This window comes from Chiloscyllium plagiosum, unplaced genomic scaffold (genome assembly GCF_037043375.1).
Source record: "Chiloscyllium plagiosum isolate Xiang-an unplaced genomic scaffold, Cpla_swu_hap1 HiC_scaffold_18, whole genome shotgun sequence".
In the NCBI taxonomy this organism is placed as follows: domain Eukaryota; kingdom Metazoa; phylum Chordata; class Chondrichthyes; order Orectolobiformes; family Hemiscylliidae; genus Chiloscyllium; species Chiloscyllium plagiosum.
Window position 1 is genome coordinate 22,938,682 of NW_028270156.1, and position 15,088 is coordinate 22,953,769.

General features: G+C 41.3%; 1 protein-coding gene across 2 annotated transcripts in view; it reads left to right on the plus strand.

Annotated features, from left to right (window-relative positions):
* Positions 1-4,211: 4,211 nt before the first annotated feature.
* The window catches only part of LOC122557675 (ankyrin repeat and BTB domain containing 2b), a 211,104-nt gene continuing 200,227 nt past the window's right edge, over positions 4,212-15,088 (plus strand). For both annotated transcript variants that reach the window (XM_043705511.2, XM_087996331.1), the window contains exons 1-2: positions 4,212-5,441; positions 10,309-10,604. In XM_043705511.2, the coding sequence (XP_043561446.1) occupies positions 4,852-5,441; positions 10,309-10,604 (886 nt within the window). In that variant the 5' untranslated portion in view covers positions 4,212-4,851. The remainder of the gene's footprint in view (positions 5,442-10,308; positions 10,605-15,088) is intronic.

Genomic DNA, 15,088 nt, shown 5'->3' on the forward strand with positions numbered 1-15,088 from the left:
ATGCAACCTGCAATCATAATCAAATAGTGAAAGTTTTCAGCAGAAGAAACTTTCAAATAACTTTCAAATTTGTAGCTTTTCAGGAGGTCAAAAACCTCCAACAGGAAATGGAGGCAGGAATGTAGAGAAGTTCCCCCTTCCAAGCAATTCCCCAATTTTTTGGAAGGTCGAATGTCACAGAGCTTCTTTAAAGTAATATGCCATTTTATTAAGTTCTTCCAATGTGTTCTGTATTTCAATATCTTCCATCCTCATAATTAAAAAATCACACAACACCAGCTTCTAGTCTAACAGGTTTATTTGGAGGCACTAGCTTTCAAAGCACTGCTTCTTCATCAGGTGGTTGTGGAGCAGAATCATATGACACAGAATTTATTGCAACAGGATTGCAGTGTCATGGAATATAATACTAAACAAACTTAACTTTAATCTTACATTCCATGCCACTGCAATCCTGTTGCCATAAATTCAGTCTTGTATGATTCTGTTCCATAACTACCTGATGAAGAAGCAGTGCTTCAGAAGCTAGTGCCTCCAAATAAACTTGTTGGACTATAACCTGATGTTGTGTGACTTTTAAACTTCGCCCACCCCAGTCCAACAACAGCACCTCCAAATCTATTTTCATAGATATTTACAAACATTCACTACACATTTAAATTAGTAATTTTACTAATGTACAAGGACTTTCTCTGCAAAGCTACATTCCAGCAGGAGACGTGTGACAGTCTCTAACCTAGAATCACCTCCCCCACCCCCCCCCCACCCCCACCCCAACACAGCCACTTCGAGGGCAGCATGTCATCTGCAGTGAGTGTGGGCGTACATGAAGAATCTCACAGGCAGTGTCCTTCTCGCCACCAGACAAGCGATGCCTTGCTTATTGGAAAGTTCTGGTGATGAGGCATTCTACCAAATGACAGTCTGCTCAGAGAAGAACTTGACAGGATGCACCCTCCTATTTTCCCAAAGTGTCTTGAGGACACTACATAGAACATATAGCATAGAACATAGAACATTACAGTGCAGTACAGGCCCTTTGGCCCTCGGTGTTGCACCATCTATGAAACCAATCTGTAGTCCATCTAACCTACACTATTCCATTCTTATCCACATGCTTATCCAATGACCATTTAAATTCCCTTAAAGTTGGCGAGTCTACTACTGTCGCAGGTAGTGCATTCCATGTCCCTACTATTCTCTGAATAAAGAAACTACCTCTGACATCTGTCCTAAATCAACCAACCCTCAATTTAAAGCTATTTCCCCTTGTGCTAGCCATTACCATCCGAGGAAAAACGTTCTCACTATCCAACCTATCTAACCCTCTAATTATCTTCTATGTCTCAATTAAGTCATCTCTCAACCTTCTCCTCGCAAACAAAAACAGTCTCAAGACCCTCAGCCTTCCCTCGTAAGACCTTCCCTCCATACCAGGCAACATCCTAGTAAATCCCCTCTGAACCCTTTCCAAAGCTTCCACATCCTTCCTATAATGCAAAACTGTTATAGTTAGAAAAATGTTCTAGTCAAGCACATTGTCCTGTTCCTAATAAATTGCTTAATCCGTACTTACTAACCACTTCCTGATGGCCTTGTGGTCAAAGATGTTTATCTTTGCAAATTTATCACAGATGACATGGAATGTTCCAACTACTTGGGAGTGTTCCCAGGTGCTGAGGGCAGACCCATCCTTCGCAACACCAAGGACAGGTAGAACCTCAGTACATAGTGACACTTGGTATTTATGCACTGAGGGTCTATGCACAGCTTGATGCAGCTGCACACAAGGTGGCCATCAGGATGCGGGCAGAATTGCATATGTTCCTCCTCCCGCTTATCCAGAACTTTGCACATGGTGTCTCTGCAGACACGGTCCATTTTAGACCTCCCAGTAAAGTGGAAGATGGTTCAAGTGACTACAATGGCACAGTTTCTAGGAATGGTTCAGGCCCACGCCAGGTACAATAACAGAGTACCTGATGACCAGGTTTTTCAACCACAGTGGAGAGAGAGAGAGGTGCTTCTAAAGGTCTGGTTTCTGCCTCACCTTGACAATGTGCTCTTCCCAAATTTGTGTGCATACCCCAGCCCCTCTGAATCATATTCCTCCCACCTTCAGGTAATCTGTCCTGATGGTGAAAGGGATAAAGAATCAGTCAGCCCAGTTCCCAAAGAACATGGCCTGGCTCTTACCACAATTTACCAAGGCAGGTTTGAACTGGTCACATTGCAGATAAGTCTGCGCACTGACATTGGATCCAAGCAAGGAATAGCAACGTCATCCATGTACAGGGGAGGCTCTGACCTGCAGGCCTCCACTGCCTGAAATTGTCACTTCTCTCAGGCTTACATCTTTCCTGATGGACTCAGCACACACAAACTAGGCAGGAGAGAGCATGGTAGCCCTGCCTAACTCTAGATCTGATCGGGAAGCTTTCTGATTCTCGTCCCTTGATTGAGACTGCATTAATGATGTTGGTAAAGAGCAAGTCGGATCCAATCGCAGATTCCCTACCCAAAGCCCTTTTTGGAAGGCCTTCTCCTGGTCCAGGTTGATGAAGCAGGAGTCCACTCTCTCTGTTCTGCACATAGGCGATTGTATCCCTGAGGAGTGTGAGGCTATCAGAGATCGTGCAGCCCTGTACAGCACAGGTTTGATCGGGATGAATCACTGATCCCAGAGCAGATCTGACCCAGTTGGTGATGACCTTAGACAGAATTTTGTCATCCACATTTAACAATGAAATTGGTCACCGATTGCCAATTTTCTCCCACTCTCCCTTCCACTTGTAGGTGAGGGTGATGATACCTTTTCTCATGGATTCACATATGCTATCTCCCAGAAGCATACCGGTGTAAACCTCCAGCAGATCTTGGCAGTTTACTCTTTTCTAAAGGCTCGAGGGCCTTGGTCAGCTCATCAACAGATAACGGCTGCTCCAGCCTCTCCCTTGTGCATCCATCTAAGACCTCTGTGATAGAGGACAGGAACAACTGGGAGGCTGTGCCGTCTGTGGGCTTGGTGTCGTACAGTCTGGCATACACTCTGATCCTCAGGATATCAGACTGAGATGACATCACTGAACCATTTTCTTCCTTCAGGCTGCTGAGCACAGGGCTCTTTTTGTGCACTTTCTGGAAGAAGAAACTTGAGCACATCTCATCCTGCCTCATAATGTGGACCCTGGACCAGAAGATTACCTTGGAGACCTCTGAGGCAAAGAGCGAGGTTTTTGGAGATCCTCCCTGATATTGACCCCCATCGTCTACAGCAGGCGTAGGTTCTGCATGTCTTTCTGGGGTTTGGACAGCTCCACCACCACCACCCCCCTCCACCCGTCTCCCTTTTTCTCTCTCCCCCTCTCTCGCCTTCTGAACACCTTTGAGGATAAAGAACCTCTTGATGTTCCCTTTGACTGTTTCCCACCTGTTCACCGGAGACTCAAACAGGGACTTCATGTTTCCCTAACCTGTGTAATCTCTTTTAACTGGAATATGCAGACCATGATCACACTAAGATTGGAAACTGTCGGACCAATATCGCACTGGGATTGATCAGAATCTACAGGGGCCAGGATCACAGTGGGATTAACCGGAATCTGCAGGGACATGTATCACACTGGGATTGACTGGAATCTCCAGAGACCTGTATCACATTGAGATTGACCGGAATCTGCAGGGACCTGTATCACACTGGGATTGACCAGGATCTTCAGGGACCTGTATCACATTGGGATTGACCAGAATCTGCAGGGATGGAAATGTGTTGCTGGAAAAGCGCAGCAGGTCAGGCAGCATCTAGGGAACAGGAGAATCGACGTTTCGGGCATTAGCCCTTCTTCAAAGAAGGGCTAATGCCCGAAACGTCGATTCTCCTGTTCCCTAGATGCTGCCTGACCTGCTGCGCTTTTCCAGCAACACATTTCCATCTCTGATCTCCAGCATCTGCAGACCTCACTTTCTCCTCAGAATCTGCAGGGGCCAGGATCACAGTGGGATTAACCGGAATCTGCAGGGACGTGTACCACACTGGGATTGATTGGAATCTGCAGGGACTTGTATCACACTGGGATTGACCGGAATCTGCAGGGACCTGTATCACACTGGAATTAACTGGAATCTGCAGAGACCAGGGTCAGTGTGAGGATGGGCTATCTACCAAGATCCATCAGAAATCCTCCAGACTTTATCCTGCGATCCATTTGGCTCCGCCCCCTGTGTCCTTCGCCGCCCTGCGATTGGTGAAGCTCCGAAATTGAATTTGCATTGTGGAATGCGATTGGATTTGGGTGGGATTGACAGGGACCCGGGCGGGGCGGAGCGGAGCCGGCGTCAAATAGAAAAATTGGGCAGAACAGGAGAATGAAGGTGAACAATGAATGGATTGGGAGTCCTGAGGTTGTCAGGATAGCGGTGTCCAGTCATTACGCTTGCAGTGTGTTTGGACAGGAGTTTTACAATTGCAGTGGTGTTATTTAAAAAAAAATAAAAGACATTCCCAGATAACTTGGGGGATAGTTCTGCCTTCCCTCTGATATTGAAGTGAAGGACGGGAGTTTTAAAAAAGTTTTGTTTTGGGGAAAAAAAAAGTTCGGTCGGAGAAGCTTTGAATTGGATACCTTTGTGGGAAAGAAAATCTTGTTTTAAACAAAAAAAAGCAGGAAGATTCGCTGCAGAACTTGAAACGGTCTGTATCCTCCTCACACAGGGGGAGTTAACAAAAAGAAAGAGGAAAAAAAAACTCAGCGCTTTTATGTCGTGGGGAAAATAGAAAAGAGAGAGTTGGAGAGCGACCCCGATCGCAGCGGAATTGGCCAGGAATTGAGCAAACAGTTCCAAAGCTGCACAATGGCCGGATTGTACAACCCGACCCTGAAGACTCTTGAAGATCTGACTCTGGACTCGGGTTATGGAGCAGGGGATTCCTGCAGGTCGCTCAGTCTCTCCTCTTCCAGATCCAACTCGCAGGCCCTGCAGTCAGCTCACCGGGGGAACTGGTGGTACCTGTCCGGCTCCATGAACAGCCGCAACAACAGCTGGGACACTGTCAACACGGTGTTGCCCGAGGAGCCGGAACTCGGCGACATCTTCTTCAAATGCCCCCGGCTCCCGGAGCTCGAGGAGTTCCCCTGGACCGAGGAGGACGTGGGCAAGCTGCTGCGGAAAGGGCGAGCCGCCGGGGAGGCTGGCAAACTCTTCTCGCAGGAAGCGGTGAGGCGCCTGTCCATGCTGCTCAGGAGGGCTCTGCTCCGGGTCACCAGGGAAGCTCAGAGGCTCAGCGTCGTCCACTGCAAATGCACCAGGTTCGAGATACACAGCGCCATCCGGCTCGTCCTGTCCTGGTCCCTGTCCGAGAGCTGTGTCTCCGCTTCAGTCAAAGCCCTGTCCCTGTACAACATGAGCGCTGGGGACCGGCTGCGGAAAAGCAAGAGTTCCAGGTACCTCCTGCATTTTCGTTTCCTTTTCAAAAAAAAAGTGCAATGGACAGAGCCCGGCTCTAAAATAGTCACTCAGCACAAAACCAACTGTCTGTACTCGGGTACAGACCCCCCCCCCCCCCCCTCGTTTTGAAAGCTTTGAGCCAAATTGAGTTGGGTTTAGTCTCTGAGGATTTCCCCACTGAATGAGCACAGACGCCATGAGAAAGGTGGGTGGGCAAAATGAAAATGTTGCGCTGATTTGTTTGGGGGAAAATTTAACTTTTATTCATGGGCAAAAAAAACCCATTTGCAGACGCATTTGGAATTGGAAACAAAAACATAAATTGCTGAAAAAGCTCAGCAGGTCTGGCAGCAACTGTGGAGAGAAATCAATGTGAACGTTTCGGGTCCAGTGACTCTTCCTCGGAATTTCTGTTTTCGTTTCTGATTTACAGCATCCGCAGTTGTTTTGGTTTTTACGCGGATCTTGCAACTTTTCTTCAATGAGTGTGTTGCACGTTTGGATGCCTCAATCTCATTGCAATACGATAACTTGCTACCTGCATTCAATGACTAGGGTAAGCCCAAATGGGGTGGGGGAATCTTGTGTGACACAGTAACAGTGTCCCTCCTTCTGGTCTAGGAGACCCTAGTTCAAGTCGCACCAGCTTCAGCTGTGTGTCTAACCTCTCTGAACAGGTTCAACAGCTCCAACAATGTTATCATAGTTACCATCCCCATGGTGCACAGAAATACCTTGGTGGCCTTTCCTCATTGCAACTTTACAACACTTGCCCAAACTTTAGTGTGCTCCTTAGTAAGTAGTCCTGGACCTTGGCATGCACCACTCTGCAGCACTAGATTGAGGACACCTTATGCTGGAAGACCAGTAAGCTTTGGGCACACCAGAGTGCCATTCGCTGACATGGTGGTCCTCCAGCAGCAGTTAACGTTTGCTCGGTGAACAGCTTATAGAGCCCAGAGTTCTGCAATTTGTAACTGTTTGGGAGGAACCCTGACAAAAAAACTATTGCATTTCGCTCCAGATCATCTTTGCAAAGATATATTTCAGCCAGAGTTGCTGTACCAACTTTGCAGTGATGCACAGAGATTGCTTTCCTGATTTATTTAAGAGCATAAGTGACTTGTCCTTTTTTTTTGTCTAGTCTACCTGATCTAGTGCAGCTTGAACCTGACACTGAAAGCCTGATGTAAAAATTGTTCAATTTCTCCATGTGAACATTCCTGCTTTGTGGGTGGCCTTTTTATTTAATAAACTCATATTAAAGTTCTTCGAATGTTATCTTATGACTGAAGTACAAATCAACTTTACATATGTTAATTGTTCAAGGAGGGTGTTGCTTTGGACGTATGCTATTCAATCATACAGAAATCTGCACTTGGATACATCCTTGGGTGGAAGCTTTCTCTGCTATGTGTAATGATCTGAAAATAATTGAGTAGCATTAGTTCAATTCTTTAGGGACATATATCAGCAGCATGACAATTTCATATAATTCTGTTCAAATTCTGGTTAGTTTGATAACTTCACTCCAGTAAATTGGTAATGATAATTGTAGAAAAGGAAGACAAAATCAGATAAATGCAAGCAAGGATATTTTTCTGGACTTGATGGCTGCTGTTTGGTCAGGGAGTTAATGCTCAATTTCTCTAATAGTTAAAGAGCTTAGAAATGTTTTCTACAACATATAATTTCTTTTGCAAACATATATACCAAAATTGTTGGTTAAGCAATGAAAACTGCAGCTTTGAAGTTACATTCTCTGTATACCTTTAGCTATAGTTCGCCAACAATACTCTCCTTTGGTTAATTGGTTTGTTATCATTATCCTATATGATTAATAAATTAAAAGTTTTTATTCTAACAGACTGATCTGAAAGTGTGACAGTTAAATCCTAAGTAATAGTTTTGCATAACATTTTTGTCAATTTTATACAGAGCATAGTCACTAGATTGGAGATAAGCTGCTAGACTTGGGAGAATGAGCTGCAATGCACAGAAAATCACCAGATGACTGATATTAACTTTAAGAAACTGCTGTGATCCCATTATGTATTGGTCATTAGGATTGAAATAGAGAAGTGCTGAGGCAACACTAAACAACTCTTGGAATATTGTGTTCAGCTCTGGTCACCTCATTATAGGAAAGATGTGGAAGATTTAGAGAGGGTGCAGAGGAGATTTACTAGGATGCTGCCTGGACTGGAGGACATATCTTATGAAGAAAGGTTGAGGGAGCTAGGGCGTTTCTCATTGGAGTGAAGAAGGATGAGAGGTGACTTGATAGAGGTGTACAAAATGATGAGAGGGTGGATAGCCAGAGACTTTTTCCCATGGTAGAAATGTCTATCATGAGGGGACATAATTTTAAGGTGATTGGAGGAAGGGGAGATTTAGGGGAGATGTCAGAGGTAGTTCTTTACACAGAGAGTGATGGGTGCGTGGAATGCACTGCCAGCAGTGGTAGTAGAGTCAAATACATTAGGGACATTTTAAATGACTCTTGAATAGGCACATGGATGATAGTACAATGAAGAGTATGTAGGTTATTCTGATCTTAGAGTAGGATAAAAGGTCGGCACAACATCAAGAGCTGAAGGACCTGTCTTGTGCTGTTCTATGTTCTAACTTCTTTCCTTATGAAGTTTAGAAATTAACAGAGACTGATGGATGTATCAAATTAATCCAATATCTGCAGATATTTTTGATGTCCTTTAAACCTAGACAAAGATATTATTCATAATGGAATAATAAAAATAAAGTTTAGCTGCACGTGATATTTTTGTCATTTCAGTTTTCCACTATAAACAATAATTTCAACATTAAGCAATGCCACAATTTGTGATTCAATGAAAAAATACTATAATTATGTCTGTCAGTTGTGATGTTTGACAATTAACGAAACTGATAAATGGTCTTGTGTTAATGAAATACCCTCCCTTATCTGTGCCAAATTATATTTTTGGGTGAATTTTCATTTTATAATCATATTTCAAGTATTGTAGTGTCATAACAATGTAGCAGAATTTGGAAAATTTAATATCGGAACTCCAGTACGTTTCTGCACAAAACAGTGACTTTGAAAATTAATGATATTTCCAAACATTTGTTAGCTTTTGTGCTCCACCTCTGAAAGATTATCATAGGATCATCATAGAATCCCTACAGTGTGCAAACAGGCCATTTGGCCTAACAAGTGCCATCGACTCTCGGAAGAGTAACTCACCCAGATCAATTCCCCTACCCTATTACTTTATATTTACCCCTAACTAATGCCCCTAACTCTCATATCCCAGAACACTATGGGCAATTTGGTATGGCCAATTCACCTAACCTGCACATCTTTGGATTGTGGGAGGAAACCAGAGCTCCTGGAGGAAACCCACGCAGACACAGGGACAATATAAATTCCTGAAATCCTCTGTATCAGTATCAAATTCAAAACTGTGTGGGAGAGGGAAAATTGGTTTGTTTAGATATTATGGCACAATTATTGCTGCCACTACATTTTCCAAAATAGGATAGGATGAAATCAAGTCTCAAATTTTCTGTAGTCTCTCATTGTCCAAGTCATCTTAATTAAATATCACCTAATTGCATCTTAAACAACAAGTAACAATAAAAAAAGTAACAGTGGAGGTCCAAAAAACTTGGTGGGTGAGATGATCATGAACATGCATCAATAAGATGTTTTGAATGGGTACTGAATGTAGTCAAAATGATTTCCCAACCAATATTGCATTCCATGTATTTGATAATAACTTTCACGATCATAATGAAACAGTCAAGATAGTAAGAGGGAATAGTCTCCTCAACGAGCAGAAACAATGTCTAGGGGTCAGAGTCAAAAACGTAAAAGCTAGATCTTTTAAATGCGAAGTCATGAAACATTTCTACACACAAGGTGATAGTAGTTTGGAATATTCTTTCACAGTTGGCAATTGATAGCAGTACAATTGCCAATTTAAATCTGAGCTTGGTAGGATGTTGTTGTTCTAATGTTAAGGGATATGGGACAAAAGTGGGTATGCAACTTTAAGTTACAGATTAGTTGTCTTTCAGTTCATTTTTGTCTGGGCCTCATTTTGACTTCAGATACTTATTCCCTTTTAAGCTTGTTTTACCTGGAATTTATTTTTGCTTATCAAAATGAGTAAGCAGGAATTTCCCTACTTTTTTTGCATTATATGTTATGATCCCAAGTATGGAATAACTCAAAAGCAATGTGATGATTCTCTTAAACATTTGACTTTAACTCCCCTGGCCGCTGATTTGAAATTTTCCAAGGCTGGTCATTTTTGTCGATTTGCCAGTTTAGTGCTGAATCATAAGCAGGATCTTGCTGCTGAATTGCTCCCTGCAAGGATGGTATTTAAATGGTGTTGATCTACCACAGAAGAGGGAAACTCTAACTAGTATGGACCAGATATAAGCTTAATTCCTAGGTGACAGTGAATAATGCAGATGCCAGAGATTAGAGTCAAGATTAGAGTGGTGTTGGAAAAGCACAGCAGGCCAGGCAGCAACCGAGGGACAAGAAAATCAACATTTCGGGCAAAAGCCCTTCATTAGAATTAGGGCTTTTGCCTGAAATGTCGATAAGCTTAATTCCTACTGATCAAAGGATATTAGAATTTATCTTGCCAAGCGGCCTCTAGCTTTAAATATTTAGCTTTGCTATTGTTATAACTGCCCAAATTCCACTATGAACTGGAGAATCTAATAAAATCCCAGATGCATATTTCAGGGAAATGGAATAGGCAAGTTCCTAGAATTTATGCTTAGACCATCTTAATATTGATTTGCAGTGGTTCATCTTTGATTTGTTAAATCTCTTCACATCTTTGCTTTTAATACTTTTAGGTGTGGCCTTACTTTCTCGGTGGGGCGCTTCTTTAGATGGATGGTGGACACAAGAGTTTCTGTGCGTATTCATGAATATGCTGCGATCTCTTTGGCCGCTTGCATGGAGAGTCTGTTGGAGGAGATTGGGATCAGGGTAGCAGCAGGACATGGTTCAGAAGGAGGAGGGGGAGCCATGCATGACGGCAGACAAGAGCTTTCGATGGAAATGTTGGAGCTGTGCATCAACAATGATGCAGAACTCTGGGGAGTCCTGCAGCCTTACGAACATCTCATCTGCGGCAAGAATGCAAATGGTAAGGAGAGACTGGTTGTCAGAACCTTTTACTGAAACTTTCAGTCCCGTTTTGTGGTAATTTAATCCTCTCACTAGCATTTTCATTACTAAAGAGTTAAGACCAAAATGTCTTCTAAATATTTTTTGAAAATTGCAGACATCTTTATTTATAAACCTTTCAAAGCTTAGCGAATGTTATTCCACAGCAAGCAGGAAGTTTAATTTTGGAACAGCTACCTATATATTTAGTTGCAATATTTTGGATGTGAAAAGTAATGTTTGCTCCAGAGTCAGTAGTAAACTCATTCGAATGAAGAGACATTTTTACCAAAAATTTCATGTCAAAATTCTGGACAAATGGTATGACCCATAATGCAGGGCATGGAGAATGGATAGTTTAGGAAAGGTAGAAAGCCACATTGATAAGCATGTACATCATGCCCAGTGTTTTAAATTTCTGAATAGCAGAGGATGACTGAAAGAAAAAAGGTAAGAGTTGAATTGGAGGTGCGGTGTCTTGTGAATGCCCTCAGAAAGGAAGGAAAAAAAAGCTTTTCAGTTCTGTGCATCACTGAGGCAGACTACATTTTTGAACCATTTGAAGTTTATAAAATGAAATTTCAAAATAGTCCACTGATATTAAAAATTACAGCAAGCTCCACTGCTCACCAGGGGCATGATCTCTTGCAAGACTCAGGGATGGCATCAGCTGTTACTAGAATCTTGTTCTTTTGGGAGATGTGAAGTCCAGAATTAGTGTAACTGCAACAGAATTGCACTTTTTAATAATTGCATATAGTTTTCAACTTCAAAGTTTGGGTGAAGATTTGTAGCTCGGGTGCTCGTTGTTGTGGTTCTGTTCGCCGAGCTGGAAATTTTTGTTGCAAACGTTTCGTCCCCTGTCTAGGTGACATCCTCAGTGCTTGCGAGCCTCCTGTGAAGCACTGAGGATGTCACCTAGACAGAGGACGAAACATTTGCAACAAAAATTTCCAGCTCGGCGAACAGAACCACAACAGTTTTCAACTTCTAACATGATGTAATAACAACAAATATTATGATGTAAAATTTGATTAATTTGTTTGGTCTCTGTGTCATCTGTTGCTTTTAATACCTTAAGTATTTAAAGGGCGAACATCTTTAAAACCCATATTCTGAAGTTCAGAGTTAAGATTTACAAATGAGAAAAGAGGACAACGAAAGGAACTTTTTTTAAAAAAAAAGCAGTTTCGTGTGCTGAATGTAAAGGACTATTTGGGAAATGGTCATGTTTAATATAAATCATAACCATAGCGCTAAAGGTAAAAGACAATTGTTTATTTTTAGGCAATTGAAGCATATTATTATGGGATTGACATGCTGCTGCAGTTCTCATGGGATAAGTATTTTATTTCTTTGGGGAAACTGAAGCTGATTAAACTCTGTTCTTTATTCAATGATTTATGATACAGTAGTCTTTTATGTGCAAAGTCACCATGGCAGTGATTTTTTCCTTTGAGTTAACACTCATTCAGGAATGTGATCACTGACACACGGATTACTGGAATAATGTTGTTCAAACTTTCCAAAGGAAAAATATGAATAAGATAATTTTAGCGAATTCACCCTTTTCTTTCCCCTCTAGAATTTCTCCAACCTTTTCAAATGGCAGTCACTGCTCAACTATGACAGCTTCCAATTGCTGAGGTTAAGACGTAGTGGAATTTTCTCTGATTTCTACCCTGAGAAAAAGCAGAAAAATGTCTTCTCCTGTGGTTTGTTAAAATGATTCTGCTTATCAGGGTTTAATCTTGTGATTTAAACTGCTTGGCTCACAGTATCAGCTTAGATCAGAAGAAAAATGTTATAATAATCATTGCGAAATTGCTGTCTGTTGTAAGATGATTTAACCATGGTTTTATTTTTGTTTGACTTCACACTGGGCATTCAGATATCCCATCCAATTTATTAATATTTAGTAAGAATATATGTACTGAGGATTTTGTTTTTGAAGAATTGTCTCCTAAAGAAACGTTATTCCAAGTATCCGCAACAAAGATTTGCAGAAATGGACTTGCTGATCTACTCTACACAGACATGCTGTCCGTTTCTTCCAGAAAATGTAAATTTATGTCCGTTCGATCTGCAATAAGTAGTGCAATAGAAAGGCTCTCAGAAAGACTTGTGATATTATTTTTGCCTATGTGTAAAAAAATCCAAAAGAACTTTGGATGCTGAAAATCTAAAACAAAAACATAAATTGCCGGAGAAACTCAGCAGGTCTGGCAGCATCTGTAGACAGAGATCAGAGGTAATGTTTTGAGTCCAGTGACCCTCAGGATTTGAGGAAGGGTCACTGGACTTGAAACATTTACTGTTTTCTCACCATAGCTGATGCCAGAACTGCAGAGTTTCTCCAGCAATTTCTATTATTATTATTTTTGCCAGTTGTCTTTAAATTATAGTAATCATTGAAGAGATATTGATAATTTTAATATTGTTCAGCAATAGTAGTCGAACAAGTTACAAGAATAAGTGATTACATAAGACAAAATATGAAAGAACTGCTTAGGCAGATACAGGAGTAAATTCCTCCCAAGTAACAGCTGAAAGGAACTCTAATTGTAAAATTGGTGGTGACTTATCTGAGACTTTGTGTCAGACTAAACATAAATATGCAAATATATGAACACATGAATTAAGAGTAGGCCATTCCACTCCCAATTGCTCCACAGCTTGATAAGACCCCACTTCACATTCCCATCTACTCCATCAATCTTTAATTCCCTTGTTCGTTGTGAATCTCTCATACCTCAACTTTAAAAGAATTCAATGACTCGGCCGCCACTGCTCTGTTAAAACTCCAAATCCTCTGAAAGAAAACTGTTTCTCCTCATCTGTGTCTTAAATGGAAGACCCATAATTTTAAATTGCATCTGTTAGTTCTAATCTCTCCACCGGGGAATCCTCCTCCTTGGAGTATGCATCCTGTCAAATCCCCACAAAATCTTGTATGTCTCAATAAGATCAACTCTAATTCTTCTAAACTTCAAAGGATACAGGCCCATCTGGTCAAACCTTTCCTCCATAAAATGACTTTTTCATCTCTGGAATCAGATTATTGAACATTCGCTGAACAATTTTCAACATACTTATATCCCTTTTCAAAGAAGGAAACTAAAACTGTAACAAATGGTAATACTTCATTTGCTTTCATAATCACTTGCTGCACCTGCAAATGAATGTTATGTGATTCATGTACCTGAACCCCCTGATCATTTTGTGTCCCAGATTTCTGCAATCTCTCTCTCTGTTTAAATAGTATGCCTTTCTATTCCTTCTGCTTCCTTCAAGCCAATGCTTTACAAATGCTAATATGCTGGTCAATGTTTCCCATAATTTGACTTTAGAATCAAAATGTCACGTGAGAAATGGAAATCTCACATTGATGCAGTGGGATTTGGCTACACTGTAGAGTTGGGTTAAAGCTGGACATAATTCTTTAACACACGGAAACATTTTTCTCTTGGAGCTGACCTCTGTTGCGTTTATGATACCCTTAATCCAAATTTCATCCTCTAGTCTCAAAATAATTTTAGGAATTGTGGAATTGGGTCTCAAGACCATTACTAGCACGTGTGATTTAATAGGATAGTTTTCCTTTTGACCAAGACTTATTGAGTGAACTAGTTTCTGGGAAAGAGAAGGAGATAGTTGTAGTAAAGCTGTTATTACTGTTCACTGTGACAATTTATGCTCTCTAACAGGTGCAGTGGCTGACTTTGCTATTTGACACACTCACATGGGCCAAGATCACTCGCATTTTAGCTTAATGATGTCAGCTTTGTCTCACTAGTCCAGGATGTCAACACATAATCCAGTAAAGTGCTGTCAGAGGTGCCTCTTTATTAATGAGATGTTAAACTGAAAGTTCATCTGCCTTTGGTGGTGTACATCTAAGATTCTGTGGTACTATTTGAAAAAAGAGCAAGCCAGTCCTTTGCAGGTTCCTGGGAGTGCCTAATCATCACTTAGAACACAGAATAGCTGGGTATTATCCAATTGCTGTGTGTAGGACCTAGCCATTTGCAAATTTGCTGCCATTATCCTGAAGTGAAAATACAAAAATGGCAAAAAAAAGTCAAGCCATATGATTCCGGCTAAAACTGCTTATTAAGCTTATTATAGTGACTCAAATCATACAGAAGCTTTAATAGCACACCAGATAAACCAGAACTCCATTTGTAATAGCATCTATTCCAAAGTAGCAAAAGTTATAGAAACAACCCTACAACCCTAAAGAACTTTACACAAAAAATGAGTCTCAGCTCTATTATCTTCTAACCATCCTATCAGTACAGTGAAATGGAATATTGAAGGACATTAACAAATAAATAGAAGTATATACTGAGAAAATCAAACTGACAAAGGCAACCACAACACTGAGAGCTGGTTCTTCAATGAAAAGAGAGTGAAGCTGTTAGAATTTTTGGAGATTTAACAAACATGTATTTGCTAAAGTGG